This window comes from Psittacula echo (assembly GCF_963264785.1).
Source record: "Psittacula echo genome assembly, chromosome: 2".
In the NCBI taxonomy this organism is placed as follows: Eukaryota; Metazoa; Chordata; class Aves; order Psittaciformes; family Psittacidae; genus Psittacula; species Psittacula echo.
The window spans coordinates 146,663,212-146,686,273 of record NC_137737.1 but is presented as its reverse complement, the minus strand read 5'-3'; the positions used below and the strand labels follow the sequence as shown (position 1 = coordinate 146,686,273).

At 41.1% G+C, this 23,062-nt stretch overlaps 1 protein-coding gene across 1 annotated transcript; it reads right to left on the bottom strand.

The window, feature by feature from the left end:
• Positions 1-1,859: 1,859 nt before the first annotated feature.
• SLC30A8 (solute carrier family 30 member 8) lies at positions 1,860-22,729 on the bottom strand (the record flags this gene model as incomplete). Its single annotated transcript, XM_080611438.1, has 8 exons — positions 1,860-2,005; positions 3,022-3,156; positions 5,424-5,529; positions 5,928-6,117; positions 6,632-6,785; positions 9,868-10,031; positions 13,868-14,068; positions 22,650-22,729. The coding sequence occupies 8 exons, from the start codon at positions 22,727-22,729 to the stop codon at positions 1,860-1,862; spliced, it is 1,176 nt and encodes a 391-aa protein (XP_080467564.1).
• Positions 22,730-23,062: the final 333 nt, after the last annotated feature.

Sequence of the window (23,062 nt, the reverse complement as noted above, 5' to 3'; positions counted from 1 at the left end):
TAAATAATGTGATACTCATGAAATTCTTAGCGGGTGTTGTGTTTTAATACCTTTATCTGATTTCAGTGTGAGGTTTATCTGACTGCAATCTTCTGGGATGCCTCCGTAAAGCAGAATAATTTCTGTTTCCCTACCAGGTAACAAATGCCAGCTTAATACATCAATCTATCATCACATAGTTACTTATTATCCATAACCAAAAGCCCTAATAATAAATTCTAATCTCCTTAGGATGATAAAGTAGAAAAGCAGTGTAAACCTATTGCAAATAAAACTGAATTCCCTCAAAAGCAGGGCCTCTTTATATCTTAATAACACAATGCTTTTTCCAGCTGTCAGCCTAGAAACTCAGTACCACTCAGTACCACACACTTTATTCTGTTCTAACAAACCTGCTAGTTAAATGAGCCCATCGGTTGTAGGAGTGAGGATTGTGGAGTAGGAAAATATTACCTCTAGTTCTGCATGGAAAGTGAAGCTGCACTGTTATGGTCAAGGGCAGAATTCAAGTTGTTTTGTGAAGAAGCACTTGAGCATGTATTTTGTAGCATAACCCTTGTTTTTGCTAACAGGTGAGTTTAATTCAGTTGGTTGGACACAAATAGAGGCACTGCAGGAAGATCTGACTCTTTGCTCACAGCTCGCCAGTAACCATTATCAGGTATGCTGAAGAGAAAGACCTAACACATCTTGTTAGGAAATGTGGGTATCAGCTGCCTGAAGGAGCATGATACAGTGAATAGCTGTGTGATACGCCGAAGGTTTTTTTAATTGTCTGATATAACTTCAGGGATGTAGCATTACTGACACCCCACAGGCCATGCTATGGAGGACAATAGACACGATGTTCACAATTGCCCACAGTCTTTCCTTGCCCTAATTATATTTCCTTTTTTCCAGTTTATTTTATTGTCATGACCCAGAGGTACCTTGTGACACAAACAACCCAAAATCATAGAATCACAGAATCATAGAATGGTTTGGGTTGGAAAGCACCTTAAGATCATCCAGTTCCAACCCCCTGCCATGGGCAGGAATGCCTCACATTAGACCATGTCGCCCAAGGCTCTGTCCAACCTTGCCTTGAATGCTGCCAGGGATGGAGCATTTATCACTTTTATTCCATCACAACTTATCATGATGCAGTGTGATAGAAGTTATGGGTTGTCTTGATAGTAGAGAGTACTGCCCACATCTGGCTGATGCTAGCTGAAAAATAGATAGGGGTAGCTAAAAACTAAAGAGTTTTTATTTGCCAATAATAGCAATATTTGCCAAATGAGAATGTGAATTCTTTTGTGATCTACGCTGCAGAGTATGGTGCACATCTGATATTCACCTTAGTATGCAGTAGGAGGGGTGTCTGCCAAAAGGCAGGGAAAGCACATGTCACCATTTTTTTCTTTCCCAGATCTCTTCATCCCTCCTGCTAATTTAAATTTTCTTTTATCCTGAGTAAGTATTGATCTTTGGTGACACCAAACTTACGTTTCATTACATTTTGTGCTAATTGGTCTGCTGGTAATTTGAAGGTTGATTAGTTTTTTGTTACCTGTGATTACAAACAGGCACACTTAATGTTGCTTTAGTGCCAATCTGCTGCTCTAGTCAAGAATAATTTAGATACTTTCTCTTGTAATTGAAAGTAACCCCTGATAGACAGGTAAATTAGCTGATGGATGGACCTAATACATGTTCTCTGCTGCTAGGTGGTGTCAACAGATAAAGATCCATCCACTGTTCGCAGTAGCAAGGCTTTTTAGTTCAGTTAATTGCCATTTGTTGTTAATCAATTACATACAACCAGCACATATGGTCTCCATTGACCTGTAAGAGGGATGCATAGCATACTGCTCCCTTTAATCCCTGGGCTCTTGGCAGAAGATGCAGTCATGTTTCTGATCCTCTCCCGATTCAATCTGAATGGTAATGGAGTGGAAGCTGTAGTGCTCAAACAGTGCTTGGGTAATATCTCTCAAAATCTCCTGGCTGTCCTCTGTGTCTGCTACAGATAGCAAGGAGAAAATAATCAAAATGCATATAATATAATACTTTAAAGAAGAGTAAGTGTTTACTGACAGAAACTATTAGCAAACTTCTAATATGAAGTTTGTTTCTTGACCTTTTTATCCTCCTTTCAGGAACCTGCACATCAGCAGAAGTTTGTTCATTCAAATGTGGTCAGAACATGCAATTTCAGCAAGAGCTGAGCTAAGAGTAATCACCAAAAACGATCAGTTTGGCAGAAGACTGGAGGAAAGCAGGACTACTTAATAAAGATTAATTCATCCAGTCAGGGAGTAGCAACAGTGCCAAGTGATATACACAGATACAAGTGGCTGATAGACCCAGTCTTTTGGGGAAGTGGGGACTCCGTAAAGGATTTAATTTCTGAATCCATTCTTGGCCAAACAGAGGTGGAATTTTTTCTGAAGTAAACCTTACCATGTGCAAGCAAACAGATAAATAAGAAAATTGATGCAGATATTGGAGAGTTCATCAACAAGAATAAGATCTACATTAAAAAAAATGCATTTAAAGACAAACTCTTCCCCTGGAGTTACAGCTGCACTCCAAGTTTAAAGATTGTTTTACAGTTAGAGATGAATCAGGAATGCAGATTTGCTCTGTAAATTCTTCTTACAGGGATCAACAGTCTTCAAGTTCAACAAATCCACTCCAAACCCTGTTTGATATTGTGAAAAAAAAAATAGCCTGGGTCTAATTCTTATTTATTTAAAATATCTTGTAGCTTGCTTCCTTGCTCCACAATCTCTGCAGTTTTCAGGTTCTGAGCTAAGTAGCTGCCCCTGTTGTTTTGGCAAGATTTCTGTGAGAAGGAATTGAGAGCTTTTCTTGTTGATGTTGTCGTTATTTTGTTGTTGTTGTTTTGCCAACAAAATGATGACATTTGTTTTAAAAAGCAATAGTGATAGAGTCAGTTGTATCCCAGTCAGGAGAGACTGACCTTTACTAGGCAGCAGCTGAATACTTACTCCCTGTTCACAGAAATTTACTGACCTGTGGCAACATGAGCAGATAAAATAGTTTGATTCATTGTCAAAGACCAAAGATGAAGGTTGTGAACAGATTCCACTTTCTCAACTCCTAAAATTCTTGCCTTCACTTCATCATAAGCAAATCCTTTTGATGTTCCTTAAAGGAGAAATTGGTGAGGAAAAAAATTAGTGAGAGATAAGAATAATGATCATTAGACTAAAGTGCATCATGAACTTTTATTCACTTAGATGTATAATTTTAATAAAAATATTCAATGCTTTTTCATTTCAGAGTTCACTGTGAAATTTAATCATATCTCTTGTTTTATACTTCCCCATGGAAGAATGAGACTCATGCATGTCTTAAGAGATGATACTCTGAGGGCTCAGTTTACATAGGGAAGTAAGCTGTTTAGCCCGATACTGTCTTAGTTTTGCACCAACATCTTTTGTGAGTGCAGATTTTATGGCATTACCTTAACATATCTCGGGGATTTTCCCCTCAATACATTTACACAATAGAAAAGCATCTGCTTAGCAGAGAGGGAAAGACAAACATAAAGATTAAAATGGTTTGACTGGGGAATCTCAGATGAGATTAGATCCCAGGTCTAGTTATTCAGTAGATCAGTGATTGTTTTCCTAGATCAGCCTTCTTACAAAAGAGGATGACAGTGATGACCCTCAGTCAGAGTGAGGACAATTGTGATAGGGTGAGTTGCAACATGAGTCAGAATTTAATCTAAATCTAAATTTGACCAAGGAATTTAACTACAGATCTTCCCTGGAGTACGAGCTGGCAGTTGGGAAATGCACCTCTATGCCCTCATGAACAGTTATGCTTATCACTCATCATGTTTCACTTATGTCAGAAAACAAAAATATTTTTAATGCCAGCAGTTATGAAATATAATAATGACAAGCACAATATTGCTTAACTTTATCATGCCATAAAGGAAAATTATTTGTAATCGTTAATGACTTCTGTTTTATGCTTTGTCTTATCAATTTATGACAACAAGGATATGCTATATTCTTCTGACTTACTCAGAAGAATTTGATGCTGACATGTACATGCTACATGGTTTTTGGAGAAAACCACAGGCAGTCAGTGCCTGCATGACACAGTCAGTTGCAAGGGCTGTGCAGCTGACACCCCAGGACAGACTGGATGCCTGGGGTAACAGCCACCTCCAACACCAGCTCCAGCATCCAATTTATCTTTAGAAAATTCTGGGCAGAATATGCTCTGTAGGAGATAGGAGACTGGCTTCAGGGACCTCCTCAGAAGCACAGTGTGTAAGGGCTTGCTGCAGAGGCGAACTGAGCATTGCCAGTCTTGGCACAAAAGCACTTCTGGGAATCAGTGCCCTGAGAAAGAGACCCCTGAGTGTCAGTGGAACTTTAATTTTTATTGCAGTAATCAAGGGATTTTCTGATTGTTTTGGCATCCAAGAGGCAGGCAGTTGCTGCATTCTGTCTAGGTACACTGTTACTTATATATACATATATATACACGCATATATATACATATATATAAATATATCTCTATCTCAAAATCACTGAAAGCAACTCAAACCTAGAATAAAAAAACAATATTGGAAATTTTCCGTCTTGATACAAAAGTAGATACAAAGTGAAAGAGAGAAGTAAAAAAACGGGCAGACAGTCACTGAGTAACTCATATCCATTCTAACACTACTCTATTACAATTACTTTTTCCTTTAATCCTTATGTCTTCCTAGCTGAGAAAGAGGATACATTATGCTATTCAGTGTAAGGAAGGCAAAAACATGCATCTATGACTGCTTAAGTCATTTAGCCTTGCAAACCAAATGATCAGGTGCTTATCTGATAGAATTAAATATTGCTCAGCATAGTTCTTGCTGTGATGTGCTGAGAATTGTCTATTCTCTTGTACCTGTACCTGACTGGAAAGCTCCATTGGCTTGCTTTTCTGGACTGGCATAACTAAAAAGCTTTTAAACTTGTCTCTTGCACTCATCCTATTTCACAGACACAGTTCAAAACACGGCCTGGGTAAAGCAATTATTACACAATGAACAAAGAGAGTAGAACTCTCATATTCCAAAAATATGAGAGGTGGTAAAATGCAGTGTCACACATACGACAAACAAAACCAACTCGGCTTTAGGAACACATTGGGAGTTCATTAACAGAACACCAGTACACAGGTTGTTATGAAAACTGCCATATGTATAAATCTTCTAGTGTAATTGTAGAAACCAGTTTTGATTAAAATTGTAATTAGGTTCAAAGTATGATCAGAATTACAAGATTATTGGAAACTGATACAGATATGTGCTATTATGCTTTTGTCAGTGAGTATAAGCATTATGTAGAAAGAGAGAGGAAAAAAAACCCTCAAAATAAAACTGTATTGATTCTGGAATGAGGTCCTACCTTCCATTAACACAATCAAAATATCCCTTAAAATGGTGATGGTCGTTGCCAAAACAAAGATGGAAAACACAAATGTGCAGATTGGATCAGCTACTTTGTATTCTGGCTAGAAAAATACGAACACATCATTTTGTTAATTACATTACTGTTGGTTATTGCCATTTTAAATTAGTTAATCTCAAAGAATAATACATTCCATTCATCTAGTCCAAAATGAGTGTTGACATCCTTTCCCAATTAGGGAGCCTCAGCACAGAGAATGAAGGCACTACAGATGAAGAGAGACACCAAAGTATCCTCCTTGCAGTTGAAACACTAAGAAGCAACTGTTATACTCTCAGCAGCCATTTCAATTACCAAGAATAAGTGTAACTGTCTTTGACTAAATTACGATGTATATCATAAAGACAGAGAAAATATTTCCATAGAACCCTGTGTCACAATTCTATGAAAATAACTGTTATCCTTAATAGCAAAGAAGGCAAGTGAACTAATAAAACTAACCTTAAAGAAGACGATAAGTGCACTAATTAGCACACTAAGACTCTGGAATAGATCTCCGATGGCGTGCACAAAGGCTGCCCGCAGGCTGGCATTGCTCAGAGCTGGCTTTTCCAGAGGGGCTGACACATGTTCCCTGGCTTGTGCTCCATGGCTGTGCCCGTGGCCAGTCTGGTGCAGAATCAGGCTCAGTCTGCAAGAGATGTAAAGCTGCAAATATCAGTGGGGTTACTGCACCTCTGAAGGCAGCGATGTCACACACATCATCACTCCTCTCACTTCTGAATGCTGAACAGTAAAATCAGACACATTAAGTAAAAATGCACAATGGCTAAGCAGATAATTCCTAGGTGTTTCAGTGCTTTGCATGCAAACCAGAAAGTCTGTGAATGGGGTAATTAATGAGGCCTCATTTTCTATAAATTTCTGGAATGCTCTGACATCTTATAAAAAGTGAGATGGAGATTAATCTTTTCCTGGAGTTTATGCATTCATAATCTCCCTTCCCAGTGCCACAGCTAACAGGAAGGGAGCAACTTCATCATTCAATGAGAAGCAAGATGTCTCTTCTCTACCCTTTTCCATATCTTCATGAAGCTCAAAAACACTTAATATTTTTGAGATTAATATCTCTCTGTTGTTTTTTATTGAAATGCAGCAGCATGTTCAAGGTTCAAAAGTTATACTGGAAAGGAAAACTAACTTACAAGATGTTGGAGATCACGGCACAAGCAGAGGTAATGAGCATCACTGTAGCATCAATATTGTAATCAGGGTGTAGCAGCCTCAAGGTAGCCAAATATATCAACACACCAGTCACCATCCAAATGATTATCACAGACAGCAAAGCTCCCAGAATTTCTAGGAATTAAAACAATGATATTTACAGGAATCATAACAGAAATGCAAAAAATTATAAAAGTCTAATGGTAATGGTTCCAAGTTTGTAAGCTTTATAGCCAGGAGAGTTCCTTCTTCTATATTTGCAGCCTTGATGTTCACAAAGAAGGGGCCAAAACCCTTTCTGCTCATAGGAAATCCAGTGGCTGCCAAGGGCAGCCCTATGCATGTGACGGCCTAACCCTGTTCTATCTGCGCTTACTTTTGTCCTCTTTCCAGTGTTGATTTCATGTGGCATTTGGAGAAATAGAAGAGATGAAAAAGGTCATTTGTGGAGTTTTTGAACTCCTCTCAAAAGGAGCTGTAATAGGAAGGATAAAAGAGCAATTCTTTTACATCTGATGTACTCGCCTGGCCCTGCCGGTTTGGTGTGAAGACCCCAGGAACCAGCCCTCCTTCTCAAAGAAGATTGTCTTGGTCATGGGGGAAGAGGTTGGAGGGAAAGAGAGAGGCTTGGCTCACCCAAACCCACTGTCAGACATGAGCCTTTTCCTATTTCCTCCCTTGTTTCTGCACACCTCTTTTCACTTCACCCCTCAGAAAGCCAGTGACAGCCCCCAGCGAGGTCCAGCCAGCAAAACCTCTCCTTCCTCTCTCCTGGGACTCATTCTGCCAATGCCACAAAATCACTTTTGTGCCATCAGCATGAAAGGACAAAGAATTTATTTTTTCTCCCTGGGGCAGTGAAATTTAATTTTGTCTCTATTGGCTCTGAGTTGGGCTCAAATAAATCCAGTCCCCAAGGCCACCTCTTATTGAACTGCCGGAGGAGAGGTCCAAGGATGTTCATATGAATGTGCAGCATGTTTTTAATAGAATGTGGGACTAGTAATTGCCATGTGACTTGAATGGGTAAATGTGTCACTTTATGAGTGCAGCTGAGACAATACTGAGGTAAACGAAAGCTCACAGTAAAGTGAAAGGCAGTAGATAGCCATAAAGAGCAAAACCCTTGCACAAATTTGCACTGGCACAGTCCATGAAAGCAGCTGAAACTCATCTTATGGCTTTGAATATATTTTTCTGATTGACACACCTTTTGCAGCAGTCCGGCTTCAGACACTTATCAAAATAACTATTTTGTTTAAAACTGACAAATAACAAGTGAAAGCGCACTCTTAGGGAAATCTAGTCTTGCTTAAAGGAAGGCTAACATAAAGCACAGCTGGCATTTATATTTTCTGCAAGTTACAGGTTGAAACCCTGCAAATTTGGCCCAGCTGAAGGTGTTGATGGTTATGCTATCATTGGCATGAAAGGAGTCAACAGCTTTTGGGAACACCAGAGTGAATCTATGTGCATGTGTGCATATATTCCACAACTGAATGTGTTAGAGGTCATCTGTATTACATAGGTAAAAATATGTACTACTTTTCTATGTAGTGTATTAGCAAATGTTTATTTAAGCTTACAAACCAGTTCAGTAGTACTAATTGCTTTACTCAAGATGTTCTCTGTTACATTTCTTCATCACTACTGGCGCTGACAGAGCAGAGCAAACAATAGTATGGGATTGTTTGGGAATCTCTGAATCATGCCAGAAATAAAGAAATTGAGCTTGAAGACAGCTTTCCTACCTGGAGGTAGGTCTAGCTCACACTATCAGTCTCATTCAATATTGTGCTTCTAGCCACGTTTCTGAAAGTGTGTGCACACCCAAAGGATTTCATTGAATTTGAACCACTTGACTGGTTCTGCTGCCTGGCTCTGGCTTAGAGCATAGGAGGCATTCAGGTGGTTTCTGTTAAACCCGAGCCCTGTCATAAACAGTCTTTGCTTGACAAACCCTATCAGTCTGAGAAAAGAAGTGAAAAAACAGCTCCCAGTGTCACAGAGGGCTGCAGCTGCAAGGCCTTGGTAGTCGTTGCACAGTGGCTTTGCCAGCCCCCTGATTGTCCTCTGCTACTCTATTAAGGTATGCACCTTCATATTAAACTTGAAATATAGCAGGGAAAATAAACAAGAAACAGGATAATTATCACGGAATGCAATTAACTAGCCATTAATATTTGATGCAAGGCTCTCTTTGCTACCAGGATAAAAAGACAATAAAAGTTTGGTTTTAAAGATCTGCATTGCAATGACAAAAACCTAAAAAATCTAACACAGACTGAGGGTAAAGCTACATGAGGTGGCTGAACCTCAGGTAGCTTCATGAACATCATGAGCCTCATGAATATTAGCAAGAGAGAATTTTTCCTTTCTTCCCAGGCTAAGAAAACAATAAACACAAAAAGTAATTCTGGGTCAGATGATGGTAAGTAGTAGTTTACTAAGGCTGCAAAATTCAGGTCTGTGTTGTGTATATAATGCCAGCCGTGCTTCAGTCATATTAAGCCCCCGTTTCACCCAGCAGCTTGTTTCCAGCAAAGCTGGTAGAATATACTTCTGTAGAAATATAAAGACAAGATGCATATGGCATATGTGTTCCCTGGTACATTCTGCAGCTACAAGCAACCTCAGCCTACAGGCATCTTGCATCAGAAGCTACTTCTGGACCTTCATAGTGTACAGCCTTGAAGCATTTATCATCTGAGTCCTCAGTTCAGGTGCATAGGTTTCTGGAGCCATTTGAAAAATGGTAGATGTTAAAGGATTGCACTTTTGTACAAGTAGAACATTATTGTCTAAAGAATAATGTAATAATAATAATAATTAATTATCATTCTACAAATGGAGTGGACCCTCATGTTAATGGGTATTGCTACTTTTATAGAAACTTGTGTTTCTTAGTAGGTTGAGGACTCAGCCCTCCTCACACTCAAGTCACTGAGGGAAGTTACTGTTATCTCAACCTAAGCTAGCACCACCCCAAAACTACATAAATGAACTGAAAGATATGTTTGTAGGTAAGACATGACTGTGCTCTTCACTTCTTTGAAGCTTACTGGCTTGGTCTGTTTGCCATATGTCCCGGAGGCTTTGAGGGCAGTGGTGCACTATCTCTATCTGCAGACCTGTGGGACATCGGCTCGTTTTCCAGTCCCTGGCTATGATGACCTCTTTTCCATTCCGCATGTTCATACTGTGACATGTTTTCTACCTGCTCGGTGCCACCCAAAAGTCAGCTGTTTGGTGGGAGGTTTGGAGGCAAGCCACAGCGAGAAGAGGCTGATGAGGAAGCTTGTCAGGTCCACCAGGATGTGTGCCGCGTCGGTGATCACTGCCAGGCTCCCAGCAATATGCCCACCTGTGTGAAACATACATCTGTATCATGGCTCTGGTGAGACATTTGAGTTGATTGGATCAAACTCAAGACCTGCTTTGCAGTAAATCAAAGGGAGCGTTCCATTTTCAATGCACGACTCAAAACTCTTCAATGGTAGTTTCATTTCGTACCTTGCTCGTGTGGTGAAAGGTATGAGGTAACAGGAAGAAATAAGCTAAACTTCTTTGTCCGAGAAGGACAATAAGAATAGTGTGATACATTAGTGATGTTACTATTGGACTGTTTTAATGTGTCTATTTTAATATCAGATTTCTTCAGGAAATATCAGTGATCACATTTCCAGTATCCTCCCACTGTCTTTTCACAGATCACTGATATTTTTATTTATGTACAGAAACTCAGAGACTTAGCTTATGGGATTAATTTCCTATTTGTCATAGGAAAATACGCATGTTCTTCCTGAGTTTTGGGTGGATGGATGCCCAACTGTTTATTTGTCACAGGCAACACTAAAACTGGAATAAAAGGGAAGGTCCCAGTAGAAAGCTGTGATAAACAACCAGCCATTTTGGTGAAGGCGTAGAGAAAAATGTTCTGTTCATAGGACTAATCTATCATTTTGCGTCTGTAATGCATGATTTAATTTTCCTGCTAGAGCTCAAAAAATGTGGCTGAATGTCATTTTACTTTGGGGGGTTTTGGTTTCATGTGAATTCTGTGAAAAATAAAAAAACCCATCAACGTTTCAGGCTGAAACCACATTTATTTTACCCAGTAAGCCAAATAGCATTATTTTGCCAAACTTTTCTAACCATGTCTCAGGGCTAAAGGCAAATCCAAAGGAACTAAAAGATTGCTCTAAAGTACTCCAGCTGCTGATGGCTGCAGGACTTGACAAGGATCACAGGCAGGAAGCTGCCCTGTGAGCTTGTTATAGCAGGGGAATCTTTTCATCAGAATAGCAATGTAGAAAAAGGGAAATGTGAAATATTAAAGCCAAAACATTGGGTTTCTGCTTTTGGCAATGTATTTCCATACTTCAGTCATTTAACTAATTTCAGCTCACCTGTTTCTCCTGACTACAACCCATATGAGAATCAATGAATCCTGAAAAACATCATAAAATGCCTCATTCAAACCATTAGCAAGATACCTCTGCCAAAGGGACATGTAGACATCTCTCATTTCCTTATAGATAGCAAGTCTTCATGCCAGCAGGATGGACTATCTGTTTAATTTCCTCCCATATACAGATTTTAGATATCATACCTAACGCTATGATTTGTCACCACAGGACAATGTATATTGCACATACAGGTATATATTATTTTTCTCTGCTGCCTCAATATTCATCCCATTTACAGCCGAAAGTTACTTTCCAAAAGGGGGAAAACATGACTGCAGAATCTGGGGGCATCTCATTTCTTGCAGTGAAATTAAAAATTCAACAGAATAGGGATTTCCCAGAGCATGCAGCTGTAAATGCACGTGTAATTTTTGCCCATGACACAGCTGTTTGGCTTTCACTGTTTACAGGGTAGCTGTTTCTCAAGTGGGAAGCAATTTTGCATAGCAGAAGGAAGCAGGCTTATCTGACAGAGCACAGATGTTAACAACCAAGGCATCAGCTATGTTTGAGCAAACAAATATGTAAAGCACAAGCTGCCTGCAAAACCCTATGGCATTTTCAACACTGTATTTCTGTGTTCTGAGGGACAGCATTGAAAAAGCTTGCTTCCAGCCTGCCATCTTTCAAAAACGGTATGCAATTATTGTTTCATGTATTGCTGGCATAATTAATGCCTTGGGTGAGTTTCTGAGATCTTGGTCTGCTTATCTTAGCAATGTGGTCAAGTCTTTATATTCTTTTTAGGTATGAGAACACATGTAGGGTTTGTCTGTCTTTCTAGTGCCCAAATGGAAATAAACTACTTTGAAATCCACATTTGGTCCTTAGCCACTAAAAATCCTTGGAAAGCACTTTTATGTCAGGGCTGTACATAGGGTATAATCAGTTTGGCTAGTATTTCCAAATCTACGGAGACTGTTGTCTTTCGGCAACAGTTGGTGTATCAGGCTCAGCCACCAGTGCCCCTTTTGGGAGAGCAGTAAGGACCAGCACAGATGGTTTGAGAAAAAACATCATGGAAAGATCTAGGGTTTCAAGGAAGCACACCTGTTCAACCTCTTTGGGAGTGATGCAGCTTTGTTTCTTCTGTTTAGCATAATAAAGCCCACAGAAGCTGTTTGCCCCTAAGAGGAGCAGAAAAGGGAACATATTCTTCATTTTCAAGAGTAGAGGCTGTCTAACAGTTACAGGCTTTTATTGCTGTGTATCAACGATCCCAACAAGTGGCCTTTATGACTTACTATTGCCTACAGTGGATGTTTATAGCTTTGTATACCACAAAGCAGCAGAAATTGTCAGTCACTCAATGGTCAATCATCAGGCAGAGCCAGTCTAGCCTAACAATTACAAAAATTAAATGTATGGCTCATAATTACAAAAATCTCTATAGACTGCTGTCTGTAAGGGCAGTTAATAACTGGTTTGTCAAAGTTTAATGGTCTGAAGCAAAATGGTCTTCAAGCCTGTTACTTAAGCTGTCACTGCAAAAAAGCTGTATGATTCATTAAGCAAAATGAAACATTTAGTTAACGTTATCATCTGTCCTTTCAATTATCCTCTAGCATTGCTGCATTCACCAAACTTAAGCCTACTGATTATATGGCTTTGTTAATAATGCATCACTTCTAGCACTGGAAATGATTGCATGGATATTAATGGTATGCATCAGTTTTCATGGGGGAAATGAAGATGACCTACAAACAACAGGGCTTCGTGCAGAGGAAGCGCCTGGGAGGGAAGAGCGGGAGAAGCCCCTGATGGGTTTGACAGCCAGGGGAGGAGACAGAAATGCAGTGACTCTTTCAGTCTCACTTCTTACCTGTGGGGAAGAGAAAGCCTTCATATTTTATTTTCATGGGGCTTCCAGAGCTGTTGAAGCTGTGAAAACATGGGTTTCAGAGGCCTTCCTACCTGATTTTTGCTACATCCCCTGGGGCAGGAGTGGCAAAAGTGTGTGAGATTCCTCATGCCTTACCATACCTCACCTCACTGCAGAGAAGGGGAAATTAAGGAGTCAGGAGCTATCAGGTGGGTATAAGTACCACAGAAGCCATGCAGGGAGCACGTTGGTGGAACAAAATGAAAGCTAATGCTCCATGAATAAGGCAAATACTTATATTGGATATTGTTGAATGGGTCCAGAAGTGAAAGCTAATTAGACAGGAGAATAATCTTCCATTGATCCAGAGACACACCAGTAGGCCAATTCAAAAGACAAACACGCCCTGGTATAAACACATTGACTTAACTGAAGAAAAACAGATGGTGAACCTGGCCCTGAATTTCCATGGATTTTGCAAAGACTGTTGCATTTAATATCAGACCCTGCTGCTAGCAACCATAATCAGTGCTGAGGTCTCATTGGCCTGGATAAATATGTGAAATCTTTTAATCTCTTCCAAAAAAATATAGCCTAATTTATGAGAAACCTTTTCTGAGATGATGCTAAGACATGTGAGCCACTTTTAACTCAGCTTAAAGACCTGGGAGAACAGTTCAGACCATTAAGCGATCTTCGTATTCCTACACAGATGCAATCAATAAATGACTTTATGAAATTGCTTTGATAATTTCACATTTAGAAAAAACACTTTTTTTTTTTTTTTAACTGAGAAGAAAGTTGTTGTTTTACCCCAGATGGGCTGATCTATGTGCACCAGGGGTCCCAGCAGTCAGAGTGCATGTGAAAGGGCATGAATATAGCTGTGCTGGGCACCAAACTGAGCTCTCTTTGGGCAAACATACTCCCCTGTAATCTCAGCAATCATGAAGAAGATGCAAATTACTGATGCTACACAGAGCTTCCTCCTGGCTTGATGCTGCTCCCTTTTTCTGTTCTCATAGGCCTGTGAGTAGAAATGACAGTGATACGCTGGATTAACTTCAGCAACTTCTGCTTCTTGCTGCTGCCTGTCTTCATTTAAATTCTTCTGATGCCAGCTCATCCTTTGGGATTGAAAGAAAGAAAGGAAAGGTTAAAACAGGAAAACCCTGGTGATTTGGGCATCTAGACCTGCAGCCCCAGAAGCTATGTAATTAATGCTTTCAAAAAATAAAAGCAGCACTGGGAACAGCAGAGCAGGACATAGAAGAGGCTTGCTTGCACAGGCAGGGCTCTGCAGGAGTGAGCTGCTCATGAAATGACTGCTCTGGCTATACTTCCCAGCTCTTCAGGTTTTCCTACATCCTTTAGCAGCTTATGAAGCATGGGGTGACTTTCTTAGGCTGTACATTTTATGCACACTGTGTGATAAAGTCATACTTCATGCAAAGAGTAGCAAGATTCAGCATAGCATGGAGACAATTCTACAGAAAAATTCATTCTTTTATTCCCAAGAGATTTGTTGGGAAGATGATTAAAAAAAAGAAGTGTCTTATTTTTCTCAAATATAAGTGAGTAAAGATATTTCTTTCCTTTCTTTGCATGTGGAACTATTTTATCTCAAATTTCCCCATATGTACAAAAACTATCAATCTCCCAGCGGGGCCTGGCATAGAAAATATTAGCCAAAAAGGTTCAAAGACACTTGAAAAAAAATCAAAAATCAAGTAAATCAATTGTTCATAGTATGCTGACCCCTTTGTGCCACTGATACCATAGAAAGGCAAGAAGTTCAACAGAAGTGGCTCTTTGAGCATTGCTCCATCACAGGGTGATTTCCCATTCACATGTGCTCTGCCACAAAATCTCAGTGCTGTCCTTATGAGGGATCATGTGCAGGAAATGTGGGATTGCAATAGAGAAGCCCAGGATGGAGCACATTGCATTGCAACAGCGGGAGCTCTTGGATGAACATTATATGGTGCTTTCACTAGAGCAGCACAGAGGCTCCCCCAGGGTGGTTTGTACAAGGACATTCCCTCCTCCTCATCTCTCAACTGAGGAGACCCCAAATAGGAACAAACAAACAAAACAACCCCCTGAACCCTGTCCCAGGACGCTTAACTGAAAACCATTATGCCTCTCCAGATACAATACTTATTGCCACAGCTGCTCCTAATGTGATCGCTCCATTGGTAAAACATGTACTGCCATGTACTGAGACTTGTGGGATGCACTGTGGCATCAAAAGGTGAATTCTGCCCAGATGCATATGCATAACATCCATATATCCACCTGCTACAGCTGTGCATGCATGTCCACATGCATTACCCAGGAACACAGCAAACTCCGCTGCTGTTTCCAAGTCTGCAATCAGCATAGGGACATGATGTGGGGCTGGGCTTAGCTGTCCCAGTAATGACAGCCTCTTTTCCCCATTTTGACTAAGAACTTTCCTATGGGACCAGTAAGAATTGTTTCTTCAGGTGTGTAAAGACCTGTGCTCCGGGAAGTACATGGATATTGGCAACTTTCTGTGGCATTTCTGCGGCATTTCTGCACTGTTTATGGAAGCGTCAAGATGCCTGAAATCTCAATGGAAAGAAATCGTGCTGGTGACTGCCAATCTTCATGTCAAGATAAAAATTGCACTGAAATCACAAGCTTTTCCCAGATGCCTTTTTGGGCAGCTTGAGGGGGCTGCAGCTGCTCTGTGAGTCCAAAGTCCCACCAGAACTTTGAGGCATCTGCACATGCCTCAGCCCCTCGTGTTCATCAGCACCACAGAGGTACTGGCAAAAGGAGAAGAGCTGACCCACATCAGCAGCCAAGGCCTGCAATTGTAGATAATCAGCGTGGATTTAGCTTTGTAAATATTATTGAGATGTGCCAAGGATGCAGCATGTTCCCCTGAGTCAGCCTGTTTCCCGGCCAGGGTAGCATGTGGTCTTTGTTTGCTCAGTACAGGCGTCTGGTTCCCTCTGTACATAGATGAAGAGCTTGCATGAAAAAGCAGATTTAATGCCTGATGCTTGGAGATTGAGTTTTCTTAGTTCTTTTGTAAGTGTTTTCCTTTATTTTCCACATAACAACAAACAAATGGAGCTGGGCCGCCTGGAGAATGGGCTGCCCATCTGGCAGCTGGGGTCCCCACTAGCCAGTCCTTCTCTAGTCCTTTGTTTTACATTCATCAGGCTCCTCAGAAGGTACCACAAATTGATTCCTTTGAGATGGGTGGATAAAATACTGTAGTTCTCCCACTCTCTCCTGAAAATCAGGGCATGCAAGTTTTTCTTTCTCGTGATCCCTCTCTGGAGTTAACTTTCCTATAGTTTGAATGCAAAATTAATTTCCCTTTAACTCAGTTTTCATCAGCTGGCATTGAACATTAAAATCGCCTTAACAACGTGAGTCATGATCAGCTCAACAGCCTGTCAGGGCAGGGATGCCAAAATTACCCCTGCGTATTTCTGAGCCACCAAATCCTTTCCTTGCTGTTATCAAAATAGGTCGCTTTGTGATCCCCCTCCCTGTTTTAATCTTCAAGTCCCTCCATCAACTATCAAAACCTCAGAGTACCATGAGGGGTAGGAAACCACTATCCACAGATCTTGCTGAGCATGCGCAAAAGCAAACAGAGACAGCATAAACCCACAAATGTCACTTTTTTCTGTCTAAAGGGTACCTAAGCAGAAGTGGCCCTGTTGTCAGAGGTGGTGAGCATTTGCTGCTCCCTTTGAACTTACAGAGCAGCATTTGGCCTGATGAGTTAGGAAGACTCCTGCCAGCTCCCATGCGCAACCATTATCTTTCTCTTCCAAGAGCAGCCTGCCACTAATTAAAAGAATCTAAGAGGCAGTTTTATAAATGTGTGAATCAAAAGCTCAAGGTGCAGAGATCAGCTCTGTCAAACCATAAACCCCTTCTGAGTGTGTTAGAGCAACATGTAGCCTTTGAGTGTCAGATCTCTGCACAAGCACACTGCAAGCAGAGTCCCAGATTAAAAAAACATCTTTCCTCCATTTCAAATTCTCTTTCCTTTGTAACAGAGATAGTCAGGGGAATGTCACAGAAGGGCTCCCACTGAGTTGTGCCTGGAAGGGGGGAAGTAGGAAATACTAATACATCTTGCAGATTCCACTCAAATCATTAGCAAGAGCTTTTGATTACACCTCCTTTTGTTTGTTTTCACTTATCAGTTGGGTGCCTTGATCTGCAGGCTGATGGGAATAATTGCCATCCTCCCAGACCATTATGAGATCCCCAGTCAAAAGAGTAAAATGCAAAATCACTGCACTTCCCACAGGAGATCATCTCCTTCACAAGGGGACATAGTAACATTTTTGGTGCCTGAAAGGGTAATAAAACTGCCTTCAGAGGAATATTTATCAAAGCCATAGTCATCTCCCTTATGCTGGCACCACTCTGATTCCAACTGGTGTATCAGTCTTGAATATTTCCAAGTTTATAGCCTGGCTGTCCAGATTCTCCTTTTCCTTATTGTGGGCATAAAAGAAAGGCAAACATTTATATATCTTCACACATTTAGATGACTAATAGATGGCAGTTTGTTCTATGGTTTTTATTTAGTTGCATTTTGAGAGCCTGGCCATCTATGCATAAATGTGTTGTCAATAAATATCCTTTTGCATAACAGTAGAACAATAACTGCATGGAGTTAGACCAAAATGCCTGTAGCCAAGTATCCAAACTCCATCCTGAGCATGAAGGAATATGTAAGGACAAAGTAACATAAAGGAACATGTCCAGAGCAGTACTGCTCCCTGGCTGCCCAAATCTGGAGGCTGGGAGGCGGCTGAACCAGACCTTGTGTCTAATAGACTTTTACACTTCTTTCTTCCACAAACCTGGCTGACTTGAAGGTGTTGAGTTCCACAGTTTAATTATGATTTGTGTAAAAATAATGCATCCTTTGTTACTCTTAAGCTGCCTGCCTGCTCTTTTAATTAGTTCTGGCACTATCAGAAATAATGAGCAGCTATTCCCTGTTTACCTTCATCACATAATTCATGATGCTGTGCATCATTGTTACACCCCTGTTATTTAATTTCTGTTTCATACTTCTTACTATCTTGGTTCTAATGTTTTTTTCTGAGATGAAGTGGCTATAACTGAAGTGGGCATAATGGAGATGATGTATGGCCAGTACTGGGCATACACAGTCGTTTCTACAGGGTTCTAATGTCACCTGAGGACAAAAGCAATGGGATGGGCTTTGGTGAGTCCCCTAAGATACTGTATGCTCCTGGGACAGGCTGGCAAGCCGGTACAAAGAAGAATAGCCACAGAGCCCACAGCTAAAACCCTTCAAAAGTCACATGAAACACCTAACGTTTTCCTGAGCACTGACTTCTGCAAAGCACAAGGAGTGGTGGAAAGTCTTTATTTGATGAGGACTCTTGATCTCATAAGAGTTTTCATATTGCCTGCAGAAAGGCAGAAGAAGAAGAGAATATTCCCTATGTGCTTTTATAGAAAATCAATCTCCACCTGAAGAAATCATCCCCCAGGCTCACTTCAAACTTTTTGTCTACTGGAATGAACCTGGTTGACAAGAATCAATTACAAGCCTAAGGCTTCACTGATAGACAGGAATAGCTACAAGTCACATTAATGTCCTCTATTAAAATCTTTTACATGAAGACAAGCCCTAAGGTTTTACACATCTTTCCTGCTTTCAGCATTGTTCTCCTTTATTTTTTTTCTTGTCTTTTGTCTCAGAGACAAAATAAATACCTTGAAACCAGAAGTCTTGAGCTTCTCTTGTGTGATGGCATTCAAATCTCACTACAGTGTTATATAAAGAACATAACCAGAGATCCAGAAATCCATGCTGGATCAAGCCAAAATCTAATTCACAGTATAGTTGGTACAATTTGATGCAAATCCATTGATTCATGCAGTGGGATGTTGAATATTTCTGCCCAATATTACACTGATCTATTGTCAGAAAGAAATAAAATCATCTGGCCTGTCTTCATTCATGGAAACTTAAGGAATATGGTCAAGATATTCCCTAGACTTTGAAAAGTGGATATCTAGGTCACTAGATATGCTCTCCCACGACCAGCACTGACTGTAAAAAGACTATAGAAAACTATCTCAGACACCTTATTCAGACTTCTTATTCAGACCTACTTTAAAGAGACATTATATGAATCTTTCCTGACATGACTTACAGGCAACACATTTTGTATAAAGAAGCGCTCAGCTTCAGACCCTGATGCCATTACATGCAAGTTCATGCCCTTCCTGGAGACTGGTGAGAAGTGAGGTCCTATCCTGGGACAGGGAATTGCTTGAAAGAGCCCAGCACAGAGCCACAAAGATGATTAGGGGAGTGGAACATCTCCCTTATGAGGAGAGGCTGAGGGAGCTGGGTCTCTTTGTCTTGGAGAAGAGGAGACTGAGGGGTGACCTCATCAATGTTTACAAATATGTAAAGGGTGAGTGTCAGGATGATGGAGCTAGGCTTTTCTCAGTGATGTCCAGTGATAGGACAAGGGGCAATGGGTGTAAACTGGAGCATAGGAGGTTCCATGTGAACATCAGGAAAAACTTCTTTACTGTGAGAGTGACAGAGCACTGGAACAGGTTGCCCAGGGGGGTTGTGGAGTCTCCTACGTTGGAGATATTCAAGGCCTGGCTGGACAAGTTCCTGTGTGATGTACTCTAGGTTACCCTGCTCTTGCCGGGGGGTTGGACTAGATGATCTTTTGAGGTCCCTTCCAACCCTTGGGATTCTGTGATTCTGTGATTCTGTGACCAGTCCCGTGTAATATCTTTCTCTGCTACCTCGAGGAGGAGTCGGAGTGCACTCTGATCAAGTTGGCAGATGACGCCAATCCAGGGCTGCAGATGATACATTGGAGGGAAATGCTGCCATAACGAAGCTGAGAATGGGATCAGCAGGAGCCTTATGAGATTTGGCAGGAACAAATGCAAAGTCCTGCACCTAGGACAGGTTTTTGAGACACATCCATTATATTGTGCCCAGTTTTGGAGTGCCCAGTACAGGAAAGATCAATAAACTGGCACGGGTTCAGCAGAAAGAGACCAAGGATGGAGCACTTCTTCTGTGGGAACTGGGCTTGTCCAGCCTAGTGAAAAAAGTGGGTTCATGAGCACTTAGAAGCAGCCTGCCAGTATTTTTGATGAGGAAGATGAAGCTTTATTGCTGTGCATGGAGGAAGAATGAGCACAATGGCCATAAATTGAAACAAGAGGGGTTTAAACTGAATATAAGTGAACAAATTGACTGTGAGGATAATTCAGTATCGGAGCAGATCGGCCAGAGATGTTGTGCAGTCTCCATCCTTAGAGCTGGAACCAGATAAAGGCCTGAGCAACCTTGTTCAATCTCTTGGCTGACCCTCCTTCGAGTAGGAAGTTGGACCAGAAGCCTCCTGAGGTCGTTTACAACATGAATGACCCTGCAAGCCTACAGTTGATCTGATTCTTCAGAAGGCTCAGTTAAAGCTCACCCTCTTGCAAGCATTTAAAGTCTGGCATGGGAAACCTCAATGCATCCAAACCCACTAGTGAATACAGACAGGTCTGAAATGTACAGAGCATTGTCCCCCACACAGCATTTTGTGAAGGAAAAGGGGTCTGTTTTCAGACTTCCTACTCACATGGTTAAGATAAAAACAGTTTTGTTCCCTGTGTATTGTAATAATGGCATTTATTAAAAAGAAGGAGGCTGGGGGATGGCAAAGAAATTGGCAATCTGTGTGCAAAATAAATTCTGTTGAAAGCATTAGAGCTGTTCATTAAGCCTACACACAGGGAACGGAAAAATGTGGTAATTTATGCCAAAGGCTAAGATGAGCCTATTTCTACTGATTGGCTTAAGGCACCTGAAGCTGTGCACACAGACAGTTTGCACAAGCTGGTGCCCAGCAGGTTGCATCCCCCCTGCCACTCTCCGGCCCCAAGGCTGGCATCCTGGATCACTGGGCTGCAAGGACCAGCAGGACGAGGGCTTCCCATGAACTTCCAGCTTTTTCCTGTTTTTGAAAAACAGGAGGGAAACCTCAGTTCTCAGCCCCTGTTTCTGGTTATTGCTGGGGCAGAGTAATGAGTTTGTGTAGTTAATCAAATTTCACCTGGTAAGAAAAGCCAAGAGGAGGTGCAACATAAAAGCCACATGCCTGGACAAGAAGTTCTTCTCCTGGAGAGCTGTGTTACCACTGCAGTAACTCAGTCATCTCAGGACCTCTGCTATGGAGTTCTCCTGGGACCAGCCCTCGAGCTGAGGGGCTGTTGGATGTATCTGCAGCAATCAGCCCAACAATTGCAATTGCTGCAGCTATTCACCCCAACTAACTTCAATCCTAAATGAAGATATAATTATCAGAAAGAAATCGACTCCTCCAGAAGATGAGTCAGCTCTCAGATGGGAGGATGAGCTGCCAGGGATTCTTGTCCCCAGTGTGCATCATACCCCTCTTCTCACTGGGGATATTCTCTGTTCTTGGTGATCTAGGGAAAATGTGAGCATCCCCACAAGTCAGCCTAACAACTATCCCTGTCTCAGGGCACCCTACCCCGCACCACGTAAAGGGTTCATCCAGAGATGTCTTTGCATCTAGAGGCAGCAAAGGGCCAAAGGACCTCAAACATTGAAGCTGTGCCCACAAAATTGCAGACTATCAAAAAAGCTCTGAGAGTCTTCACTAACCAGAATAAACTGCAGAATCATATGGGATCTTTTTAAGATATAAATATTACCACAAGAGTCATTTTGAACAGTGCCATGTATATTTATGGAGCCATGTAATAATATTTAAATAGCAAGCCAGACACTCAAATGACTAAAATACGATGGCAGTGACCCCAGTATAAGAACATGGAGAGACAGATTTCCATTTGAACGGGCAGTGTTTATGCCAAGTTTCTGTCCCACGCATTTTAAGAGAGCCAAGCACTAAATAACCTGAAAACCAATGATATAATGGAAATGTCAAAAGGTGCTAAGCTGTAACTGAGCAGCTATTTTCTTTTAAATATACTTTCTGGTCTGAGTCAAGAGGAAGAATGAAAAGAAGTTCAACTGCAAAACTAGTTTGTGATAGACATTTATACTCATTTTTTAACCCAAGCTATGTTATATGTTTTCAGAGGGTCCTTCCTTACTCAGGCGAGCATTTGCTCGCAGGACCTCTCTGGCAAACGAGAAGTACACCAGCTCCAAGTCTGGTAGACATATCTACATGAATAAAGTTTTGCAGGATAAGGTCCTTAACACCATCACATTTCTTTCAGACCAAATAGATAATTTAGATGTTCAAGCTTAAAGGAGCCTTGAATCAAATGTGGTGTCAACAGCACTATTATAATTCAGCCTAAAGTTGCAGCATAATCCATGAGGTTTTGCATCTTACAATAAATCTGCTAAGCTTATAAAATACATAGCAGGAGACGCTTGTCAACAGTAGATTGCTTCAATCCATCACAGATGCAGACACATCAGGCTGCTGTCTAGTAAACGCATCACACATTTAGTAACAAAGTTTGGGAAGATAAAAATCAAACAAACATTTTGAAAGTACTGAAAGATGTTCCCAGTATGCACCATGAAACACTCCATACTTTAACTTCTGCAGTCCGTCGGCATACTGGTGATCTCATATTGCTCTCAAAGACAAAGCAATGGCAGTGATAAAAACAGAGTTGTGTTACCTGTCTAGGGCCAAGGAGTACTTCTTGGTGTCCCTCTCACTCACAAGGCAAGCTCTTTCAAGACCATTTTTGGCAGCCATGAGGAAAGTTGGTGGGGTTTTGCTTGGGTTTTTTCCCCAGCCTTAAACTCTCTTTTCTCTCTTAGAAGTGGATGTGGGCAAAAAATGTCCTCTTGACTCATGCAGAAGCCTCTGCCAAATGTTTTTAAATGAAAAGGTTTCAATAATCTTCTCAATAAACCCACTGCAAGAGAAAGCTGCTTTCCTAGTGCTAGTGGCGTCACTAACATTCCAACCAGCAACCTGTTGAGCCCGTCAGATTGGACATTTCAGGCCTCCCTCCCTGTTTTCCTTTTTTTCTCGTGCATGTTTGATGCTGTTATACGCACTCCAGTCATGCAGGGAGTGTGTGCT